Source organism: Acipenser ruthenus, chromosome 33, assembly GCF_902713425.1.
Source record: "Acipenser ruthenus chromosome 33, fAciRut3.2 maternal haplotype, whole genome shotgun sequence".
Lineage (NCBI taxonomy): Eukaryota > Metazoa > Chordata > Actinopteri > Acipenseriformes > Acipenseridae > Acipenser > Acipenser ruthenus.
In genome coordinates this window covers 13010589-13022185 of record NC_081221.1, presented here as the reverse complement: position 1 = coordinate 13022185, position 11597 = coordinate 13010589, and the positions used below count along the sequence as shown (strand labels likewise).

At 39.9% G+C, this 11597-nt stretch overlaps 1 protein-coding gene across 1 annotated transcript; it reads left to right on the top strand.

Moving 5' to 3' along the window:
• Positions 1–2022: 2022 nt before the first annotated feature.
• Positions 2023–8011, top strand: LOC131704972 (T-cell immunoglobulin and mucin domain-containing protein 2-like). The gene is made up of 3 exons (XM_059006776.1): positions 2023–2161; positions 5711–6055; positions 7318–8011. The coding sequence occupies exons 1-3, from the start codon at positions 2095–2097 to the stop codon at positions 7536–7538; spliced, it is 633 nt and encodes a 210-aa protein (XP_058862759.1). The 5' UTR covers positions 2023–2094; the 3' UTR covers positions 7539–8011.
• The last annotated feature ends 3586 nt before the right edge of the window (positions 8012–11597 follow it).

Genomic DNA, 11597 nt, shown 5'->3' with positions numbered 1-11597 from the left:
CACACTGCACACGCATACTGCACAGCACACACTGCACAGCACCATTGATGATGGGCAGAGCCCTTTCATTGGTAAACAGGGACTGCTGATGTTTCTATTGAGACTTCATCCACTTCTAACCTGATATAAGACGCTCATGGTTTGTATGCAGAAATAAATACAAGCACAGGTTCTGATCCTGAGGCATAATTAGCAGCTATCTCAGTAGAATGTGGGATCACACAGGTCATGTACAGCAGTGGTGAAAATCAAGATGAAAAACAGCAAAGAACAACTTGCAATTGATTTTATATTTCATATGTTATTGTTATATTTTATATATTATTTTTTGGGTGATACAATTCTGCTTAATCTTTTTTTCCCCATATGCTCTCCCTTTGTAACAGTGTTCACAATCAGATTGCTCTGTGCCCTGTGCTGCTCTGAACAAAACAGACACTTCTGGATAGACTTCCTGTGTCAGAAACAGCAACGGAAAGCTTTTAAAGGGCAGATTATTAGAAACTGAAAATGTTTAACCGTGAGGAATTTGCACAGTACTCCTGCAGTTTACTGTGCTTCACCATGCTATTGAATCCCTCTTTGCCTCTCATTTACCACACAAAACTGTTCTTGAACTTTGCTGAGCTTTCATATGGGCAGGTAGACGGAGAGGGATCATGCTGGGTTTATTCCATAGCAATTCATTGCAAACTCACTTTCACTAAGTTGATGAATTCAAGTTTAAATATACTTTCACACGGAACTGATGGTTGATTCTAATATTATCACATGACGTGTGTCCTAAATGTTTAAAGCAGATGACGTGAGGCTTAAGTTGACCACACTGTGGCTGAGGCGTACTGCAGAATGTGTGACGCTTGAGATAAAGAACTTGTTTCACACCTTGTATGGAGATAGAGCAGAGACAGCTAATATAATATCTCATGTTAATCACACCCCCTTCACCTCTTAATGCTTAACAGCACACAAGAAAAGCTTCATGAATTACCAACGCACCAATTTATTGTTTAGTATTTAGTATTTAAAACAAACTTGACATGGTCAGCACTGGGATATACGACATTCAGATACACGTCAGTCGCGTTTTACCGTCCTTGTATTAAGAAACAAATCAATTCCCATATTATATATATATATATATATATAGACACACACACACACACAAATGAATGCACTTACCCGTCACTCGCCATTTCCGTTTCCTCCACCAGTTTTCTGATACAAAGCCCATCTCTTCAATATTACAATTTATTTGATTATCCGTCACAGCCTGCTTTTTTCAGTGTGTCTGTATTGTGCAGTTACACAGCGCTTCCTCCAGTTTCACCTGATGGAAATGCAGCAACAACAAAGTGAACGAGACCAGCTACTGGAATGTGAAACAGTTAATCATTGAACAGTGTTAGATACTGTGAGGTATATTTGTTTAAATCTGTTGTTGCTTTTGTGCATTTTCATTTGCAAGTGAACTGTGACATTAGGGCCTTATCGAGCACTATATTCTGCAACTTTCAATACTGACTTTGGATACGGTTTTAATTCTGGAAACTGTATTTTTTTTTTTTCTAATTGCATTTCCTTTTATGTTGTACGCAGTTCTGTGCATGGGTAACATTTTGATTTCATTTTGCTGTTGGGTCATTAACAGGTCATTTTACATACTGGTACAATACCTTAAAAAGTACCTTAACAGAACAAAAGAGTGAATTCATGAGATCATGAAAGACTTTCCAAACTGGAACAGATTAAAACCGTTAAATCCTTCTGGGAAAATATACTTTCCAAATCCAGTCCAGAACTAAACCAAAGCAAATTAAAAGACTTAGATTAAATGTAGGTTTTTAATACTTCCATCCATTTTGAAACCCATGCTGTTTGTGTCCTACTGAAACCACAGACAACACTGAGAACAGGAGGTGGTCAGTACGCTATGCAGGTGTGTAAAAATACACATATAGATCATTCTGGTAAAACTAACAGTACAGGAAATATGCATTTAGTGCAGTCACAGAGCTGAGAGCATCAAACACAAATAGAGTTTAACCCGAGTGCTGGACTTTGTGCTGAAACTGAGAGAGAGAGGAGAGGAGAATGGCTCTGAGCACTGAGCAAGCTCTGGCACTGCTACTGATCTTAAACAGCGCTCACCTCACAGCAGGTAAGTGATTCTCTCAGAGCAGTGCTTCACAACCTCTACTAAAGTAGGGGGCACATTGCAGTTTAGGGATTTCCCTACAGAGCACTAACAGCTTTGGACAAACACAAACACTGTTATATTACAAACTATACAGGGAGCAGCATTTTACACTAACATGTTGTTTGTAAGACGATTATGGATCTAACAGTACATCTAACAGTGTAAAATATGTGAAATGTCAGGGAAGACTCCACAATATTTTAAACTGCAACAAACTCTTCTCTCAGGTGAAATGGATTTGTAATTGCAAAAGGCAGCATTTAATTACATTTTAGCATTGAAAGAACAAACGAGTCAGGTACAGTAATGAAGGCACTAGCCAAACGCCTGTCTACTTGACTTAGTCTCTTGTAAGTTTTAACTTCTAAAATTGTAAACTGTAACAATTCTAATGCAGAAAGCTGAGATATTTATAACAGTATGTAGATTGTATTCTTTGTCATGTCATGTTCCTTATGGGTACAAATCATTTTGAAGCAGACGTTTCAGAAATAGATACTTCAGATTTGAAATATGAGAGCAATGTGATACTGGCAGCAAAAGACAAAAGTCTGTTTATTCATGTTGTTCTTTCTCCATGAAGACATTTCTAAGATGTTTTGTCCAGAGCCTTCAGTTATTATGCAGGGTCCATCTAGACCAGTGGTTTTCAACCTTTTCCTCTCCAGTACCAGTGTTTCCAACACCAGGTGTACCAGTAACTGTGTGCAATCTTAAACTGTGTGCAATCTTACAGCCAGGTGTGTTGAGTCTGTACTCACTTGTTTGTTGCCTCATTCTGCTGAATGGTTCATCTATGCAGCTGATGACTGCAATGAACTCAGCATGTTTGTATTTTATATATTTTGCAGGTGTTGTGTATGGAATTGGTGATCGCGCCTGTAATTGTGTACAGTTGTAATGGGAAACAGCAGCTCCCATGCTCAGTGTTAGTGAAGTCCTGATCTGACAGCATGTAACACAGACAGCGCTTATGATTACATGTTACTGTTTATTGTTCAGTAAAAACAAGTTTAAATCGCAGCGTGTTTGTTCTGCTATTTACGATATTAAATACACCACCGCAAGCGCGTTGTCATATATTTTAGATATTTTCATTGGTACAATCTGAGAGCTAAATTTAGTGAATGGCGTTTGTTCTTCTGCCATCGAGTAATCTGCTGTACATTTCAATTTGAATTCCCTTCATTTTTTTTCTCATCAGTACACTTCCTAATTACAGTCCCAAGTATTTCTGTGCGTTCTGCTTTCACATTTCTTAAAATGGTCAGTTTCAGAAATAAACTTTGTTTTCCCTGCAGCAGCTGACCCTGCTTTAGTACAAAACTCCCGCGGCATTACTGTTTATCATTATGGTGACGTCACCGTGCCTGCTTCATTGCTAAAGAGATATTATCAGCTCATCATCCAACTGGGGAATCTGCTGCGCAGTTAAATCATGCTTAAACTCCTGACGCGAAACAATGTAACCAAATCTATTATATCTGGGATAGCTGCGACTGCTGAAGAAGATGCAACAGAAGATAAAACATCTGTTCGTGTATCTATAAAACTTTATTCAACTGTGGATTCTGTATTCTGGATGGTTTGTGTGATTTCAATTGTAGCTTTTATTAGGGAGGACTTTCACACAAATCATACACATACAGCTTTGTGCACCTTCACTCGCAATTGCAGCACAGTCATGTTCCCACTGTGGTGAAAAGGTGTGCTTGCCTGCTGGGTAAATGCAGCTCTATGTGTTTTCAATGGTGCTGAGCGCTCTTGCGAGAGCACCAGGCTTGATCCTGCGGCTGTCACAGCGCTTGGTCCAATGTTGCTCTTGTAGAAGACGGCCACGTTTATTTCGTTTCTCTGAACGTGGGTGAGTTTTACCTTTATTGTCATCAGTCATGTTTAATTTTGTCATTTGAATCAGTCACTTATCCATTTAAATTGTTTTCAATAACACGCTGTTCCTTATGCTGTAATACAATTTCAACTTGAATACAAATCTCGGTTATTATGTGATTACAATATAAAAATACATAAACAAGATTATGATAGATTAGCCCTTCAAAACAAACGAATGTATTCCCCACCTAAAACATTAATGTAGTCCATATACAGGTAGTGGACAAAAAAATGGAAACCCCAATGTAAAGTCACTTAATAGGGTTCTCGATGGACCGTTTTTGATGAAACTGGCTGCTCATGCCCCAGGTTGAAATGTGCAGTCAGTTGATCTGCAGTTGCTTGCCTGTTTTGCCTTGCACTTGGAATTAAAGCACGGATATCACGATCCTGGAGTATGCGCTTCCCCCTGCTGTTGCCCTTTGCTGATGATGTCTTTCCCTCGGAGTTCAATGCCGACATCACCTTAGACACCATTGCTCGTGAAACATCAGCACGTTGAGCTGTCTTGGTCACTGAAGCTCCTGCCAAACGCGCCCCAACAATCACCCCTCTTTCAAAGTCACTGAGGTCTCCCCTTGCAGCCATGCTAGCCATAATTATAGGCAACCAGGCCTGTCCTGCATTTTTATTCATGACCCTAAGCATGCTGGGATGTTATTTGCTTAATTAACGCATGAGACACACCTGTTTGGAAGCCCTTGCTTTCAATATACTGGCCCTCATTTACCCAGATGTTTACAGTACAATACAGTACTTAGTGGCAGTGGGTGCAGAGGAAAAGTTTCGTACAATGTATTGGTGATTGTGTGATTGAAAGCTAGAGAGATAACAATAGTAGTGTATCTTAGCTTCCCAAAACTGAATGAAGCTGATAATAATAAGTACAAGTCTTACAAGAGCTGCTCCACATGCTGCATCACACCCCACATCATACCTCATGAACAACCTGAGCATCTCTGTTCTTCTTACTCATGTTGTTACTTCTAGAAGTGCTGACCAATTCTTCAGTCCATTTTCACACCCTCTATTGTGCTTAGCCCTTTGACTACTGCATCCTGGTACCTTTGCTGCAGGTCACATGGTCAGATTGCTGCTAGACCATTGGAGCAGGTTGGAAAACAACACAGGAAGTGATTAGGGACTGTGTTAGGTGTACAGCACATCTGATCCACTGTAAAGAGCTGGCCACTGTTAACTAATGACGTTTGCCTAGTCTTTGTTGTTTACATCATCTTAAAAAAAAATCTCAATTGTGCTTTGTTGAAACTCAAACTGGCTTTCAGATCTGGTATTTGTTTCTGTGTGGCTCTGCTGTGCGGCGGGTTTACGTCCTTGTATTCTGGATGGTTTGTGTGATTTCAATTGTAACTTTTATTAGGGAGGACTTTCACACAAATCATACACATACAGCTTTGTGCACCTTCACTCGCAATTGCAGCACAGTCATGTTCCCACTGTGGTGAACATGACTGTGGAAGCAGCAGCAACCTTTCATCTATAGCGTTGTCTTTGAAAGATCTGAAACATAAATACAAGCGAACAACCGAAATAGCATCAACAGAAGAATGTAGGTGTTTATTCCATTGAGTTTATTGTCTCTTCTCTCTCTTATAGCAGATTGCCCTCCTCTAGACCATGTTGATGTCTCTGGCTCAGTTGGGGGGAGAGCAGTGATGCCCTGTTCTTACACCCCCACCCCTGGGCAGGATGTAGCAGTCACATGGTATGCATATCAATATCAGGGAGAATGTGTTCTATTAATCTACAATTCAAAGACCCCCTCCGCACCCATCCCTGCACAGTGGAGCGGTCGAGTGAAGCTGTCTGATGAAGTCTCCTCTGGAAACGCCTCTCTGCTAATTTCTGAGCTCACACTGGAGGACACTCAGGATTATACGTGTATAGTGGGGATCAACAGGGAATGTGTCACTCACAGGGCTGTTAAACTGACAGTTCAAGGTAAATATAATAAACATGTTCTGGTTGGTGAGTACTTGTGTTAAAATTAAGAATATGTGCTGAACTGCTGAAACCACTCAAGGTCCTGTGTGTGACTACATGAACACCCTGCCTTGTTTTCAGCACACACAGACAATGGGGTTTGTTTAAGGGTCATTTTCCTGCTGGTCAGTTACGTTACAGCTCTCTTGTTTTGTTTTTTTCTTGCTGAACAAAATGTTCTTCTGCTCCACTGGCATTTGGACCTCTGCTAGGCAGATTTCAGCTGCAGTCCTTACTGACAACTTACTGACTGCTTGGGTTTAGATTGTTGATTTCTTTTGATTGGTTGTTTTGTGTAATGTATACCCTGTGGATGAACACACAGGGGTTTCTGGTAGAATCATAACATGCAGTATAATTTCAAATAACATCCACACATTGATAACAAAAGCAAACTAGATTACAGAACCTGAGAAGGGCTGCCAACACCAAACCCTTGTGTTTACCATTGAAGCTGTGTGTTAAAAGTCCCTTCATTATCCCATATTGTAAAGCTCACAGATCTTCTCAGTCAATCAGTTTCTAAGCACAGCGAGTTCAGTCATTATCCCAGATGTAAATTAAGCTAATGGGACTTTTAAAAGCTAAACCTCTAAAGCGACTGGAGTTTTAAAATCCTGAAACTCGCTTTTAAACAGCGACATACATTTCAAACAGCTTAAAACACATTTAAATACACACAATGTCTAGAACAGCATTAGTACCCTTTGCAGCGGCCATTACCTGTAGATAACTGACTTTGGGTCTGATTCACAGAATGTTTTTGTTGGCGTTGGTACCATTTCTGTCTTAATATCAGTGCTGATACCCTTCAGCAAATGATGTAACCCACACAGCTCAGTATGTGTGATTGAATTAGTGACACAGTAATAATGTGGTGTAGTTTTCAAGATGCTTCTCATTGTTTTAGTGTCCTGTCTGTAAGATTTAAGAGTCCCACTATCACGGTATAAAGGGTGGTATTAACACTAAGTAATTATTCATGAGAGCAGATCAAATGACATGGAAAAAACGCCATGAGGACGTTGGTGAATTACAGCGGGAGCAAGGAGTGAAGTTTGAGGAGTGATAATAACACACCTCCAGTCTTCACTCCAGTTTTACCACTGGGACGTGAATTGGGCCCTTTGTCTTTGGCGGTGGTCAATTGTGTAGAAGGTACTGGCTGCTGTGTCAGATATTAAGGCATCATTTGTATGTAAATTGAATTGTGCTTACAGAACCTCCAAAGCGAGATTCAACTACTTCAAAAACAATGACCACAACACCAACAACTAGACCATCAACATCCCCGACAACTAGACCATCAGCAACCCCGGCCACTAGACCATCAGCAACCCCGACAACTAGACCATCAGCAACCCAGAAAACCAGCCCATGCCCAACCCAGCAGGGGAATGCAGCAGCACAGAGGAGATCGTTCTGCATGAAACCGCTTTGATAACTGGATTCTAATTGGATTGCATGTACCTGTATTTAGTGAGTGTTGTGAGTTAAGCGGAAGTTCAATTATTCCTGTGTATTGCTGCTGCTGGTTTCCTATGCCAGTATAGTCCATTGTGAAAGAGTATTGCTGTTACTGTAACCCGCTGCATCCTGCCTGTGCCTGCATCTCTTCATTTCTATATCATTTTAATAAGAGCGTTTTAGCATTTTGATATATTTCAGGTTCTATTCATCCCTGATTGCTGTTGCTTTATTTGTTAATAAAGTAGTTGGTGCTGTTTACTATAGATCATTGTTACATACAGTTCTAAATTCTTTTTAGGAATATTATGTATAAAATGCATTAGAGTAAAAGCTTCTAGTTGGTCTTGCAAATTAAAAACAATTAATTACTAAATGTTAATTGCACATTGAAATGTGTTATTGCTTTTCCTTTTTTGCTTATGAATAATAAAATATTTAGCTGTGTCCTGTGTCTTGGCATTTCTCTGTACAAAAATTCATTTTTTTCGGCTTCCAGCACCTACATAATGTGGGGTGTCAGACTATATTCCTGTTCACGGTGGAGCTGTTCTGTGGCCTCTCTGTCTAAGGAGGCCCTACAGGGCTGATAAGTTCACATCGTGAAGAAATTCAGCCACTACTGTTGTCTTTTTCCTGTGGTTACAGTCCCTATTGCATATCTATTGACAGTTTATTAACATGGAACTGGACTTCAACTAAAAGCACTGCTGCCCCCTAGTGGATATTATCAAGAGCAATACAGCAGTATAATCGGACACAGTTTGCTGTTAATGAAGTTTCACAACATTCGACTCGGATTAAACATCAGAGCTGAAGAAGCAGCAATATGTATATTGGAATTCCCTTAAGTTTATATAGAGGGCAATTGCTAGGTACTTATATTAACAGATAAAGGAAATATTTTAAAATTGTATGTGTGTTGCAGTTAATTTCTTAATATTGCGGGATCATTCTGAGGAAAGTGAAAAACCCTATAGGATCAGCCATAATAGTTTATTATTTTACTTTGACACAGTTGCAATTGTTCATGTATATATAGGCGACTACATGTAAGGTAAACTCATTTTATTCTCATACATGCAAGCAGTCGCTCGGTTGTCATGGCAGCGCACTCACTCGCTCACTTTCCGGCAGGGCGTGTTCTATAAGTCACATGACACGCCACAAGTCACATGACACACACCCTTTCCTCTTGGTAACAACTAGTAGAGCACTCAACCATGTTAGACTCAAATACATCTGTATATAAGCTTTATTCATGTATATATATTTGTCATGGTGTATCCAACTATTTCCTCTGCTCCATGATTGCTCCAACAGACTCTTCCCGACTCTGCGCAGCTATCTCCGCACGCTGTCTGAGTGCAGCCCTTTGGGTTACAAATAGACTTGTAATGATGAGTATATATTGTGTTTGGAGTTCTGTTTTCAGCCTCCCCAGATCACACTGCCCCCTGGTGTTTGTGTGCGGTGTTGCAGTTATTTTTGATTTGGTTTTGAGCACATTATGATTTGTTGGCACTTGGTTTATTAATTCCTGTCTGGTTGTATTTTGGTTATTTGTATTGAGACACTTATTTTGTATTTGTTTCTTTTTTAGCTCTTTCCTCTCCAGGTGCTGCTGGCATATGGGAGAGGCTGTCCTGACTTCATTGTGCTTCATCAGCCCATTCTTGTTTTCTTTAGATTTGAACCCACTGTAGCATATAATAACTGCTGGTGGCAAAGAAGATACCTGCATTAAAAAGCATGCATTTCTTTTTCATTCTCTTGTCTGTATGGTTGTATTTAAATAAACGACACCTTGCCTATGTGAGGTAAGGTTTAAACCATATGCACATTTTTTTCCTTTATTCTTTATTTGGTTGCAAGGGACTCAAGCAGGGGGTCACAATATATATGGAAGATTTTCAATTTGGAGCTCTCCTTACTCCCGGTATAATTAAGGGGGGTGCAGTCAAAAACAATAGCCCTTGAGAGGGGGCGCCACATTATATATACAGACGTGCTCAAATTTGTTGGTACCCCTCCACAAAAAACGAAGAATGCACAATTTTCTCTGAAATAACTTGAAACTGACAAAAGTAATTGGCATCCACCATTGTTTATTCCATATTTAATAGAAATCAGACTTTGCTTTTGATTTTTTATTCAACATAATATTGTAAATAATAAAACAAATGAAAATGGCATGGACAAAAATGATGGGACCGCTAACCTAATATTTTGTTGCACAACCTTTAGAGGCAATCACTGCAATCAAACGTTTTCTGTAGCTCTCAATGAGACTTCTGCACCTGTTAACAGGTAGTTTGGCCCACTCTTCCTGAGCAAACTGCTCCAGCTGTCTCAGGTTTGATGGGTGCCTTCTCCAGACTGCAAGTTTCAGCTCTTTCCATAGATGTTCGATAGGATTCAGATCAGGACTCATAGAAGGCCACTTCAGAATAGTCCAATGTTTTGTTCTTATCCATTCTTGGGTGCTTTTAGCTGTGTGTTTTGGGTCATTATCCTGTTGGAGGACCCATGACCTGCGACTGAGACAGAGCTTTCTGACACTGGGCAGTACGTTTCGCTCCAGAATGTCTTGATAGTCTTGAGATTTCATTGTGCCCTGCACAGATTCAAGGCACCCTGTGCCAGGCGCAGCAAAGCAGCCTCAAAACATAACCGAGCCTCCTCCATGTTTCACTGTAGGTATGGTGTTCTTTTCTTTGAAAGCTTCATTTTTTCGTCTGTGAACATAGAGCTGATGTGACTTGCCAAAAAGCTCCAGTTTTGACTCATCTGTCCAAAGGACATTCTCCCAGAAGGATTGTGGCTTGTCAATATGCATTTTAGCAAATTCCAGTCTGTCAAAAGTGGAGTCCTCCTGGGTCTTCTTCCATGGAGCCCACTTTCGCTCAAAAAGCGACGGATGGTGCGATCAGAAACTGACGTACCTTCACCTTGGAGTTCAGCTTGTATCTCTTTGGCAGTTATCCTTGGTTCTTTTTCTACCATTCGCACTATCCTTCTGTTCAATCTGGGGTCGATTTTCCTCTTGCGGCCGCGCCCAGAGAGGTTGGCTACAGTTCCATGGACCTTAAACTTCTTAATAATATTTGCAACTGTTGTCACAGGAACATCAAGCTGCTTGGAGATGGTCTTGTAGCCTTTACCTTTACCATGCTTGTCTATTATTTTCTTTCTGATCTCCTCAGACAACTCTCTCCTTTGCTTTCTCTGGTCCATGTTCAGTGTGGTGCACACAATGATACCAAACAGCACAGTGACTACTTTTCTCCATTTAAATAGGCTGAATGACTGATTACAAGATTGGAGACATGTGTGATACTAATTAAAGAAACTAATAAGTTTGAAATATCACTATAATCCAATTATTTATTATCTTTTCAAAGGGGTACCAACAACTGTGTCCAGGCCATTTTAGAATATCTTTGTAGAATAAGCAATAATTCATCTCTTTTCACAGCTTCTTTGGTTTATTCTATGACATACCAAAGGCATGCAAGTATACATGATAAAATAGCTTTTAATTTCATCACTTTTCAGGAGGAATGAAGCATTATTTCAATGAGCTGTACGGGTACCAACAAATTTGAGCACGTCTGTATATACACATATGCGTTTTTATATTATGTCAGGTTCTCAATTAAACAAATAGAATCACTGTGTTAGATACATGTTTTTTTTTCAATGTAATTTTTGCATCGTTATATTGGAAAAAAAGAAAATGTTTGGCGATGTTGAAATGTCGTTTAGTTTCTGTAGTGTTGCGTGACACAAGTCCAGTGGCAGTAATACTATCAGCAGTTGCCTCAATCAATTGCTGGGGGCCATAAAGGAAAGGAAATGAAGAAAACAAACTAAAATGCCTCCGATTGCACCATTTATTCCGGTCCGGTTTTGAAAAAATGGGAAGTTGGCAAACCGTGTGTGCGTCCTCCCTTTCCCATAGCAGCTCCTTCTGCATACACGCACAAGAGTATAAAGAGGGAAATGCACATGCATTATTATTATTATTATT

What these genes read in the sequence shown, in the direction of transcription:
- LOC131704972 (XM_059006776.1), top strand. Translation starts at nt 2,095, where the DNA reads ATGGCTCTGAGCACTGAGCAAGCTCTGGCACTGCTACTGATCTTAAAC. An exon ending in CAGCGCTCACCTCACAGCAG is followed by an intron (nt 2,162 to 5,710) that starts GTAAGTGATTCT and finishes TCTCTCTTATAG; the next exon opens with CAGATTGCCCTCCTCTAGAC. An exon ending in TGTTAAACTGACAGTTCAAG is followed by an intron (nt 6,056 to 7,317) that starts GTAAATATAATA and finishes TTGTGCTTACAG; the next exon opens with AACCTCCAAAGCGAGATTCA.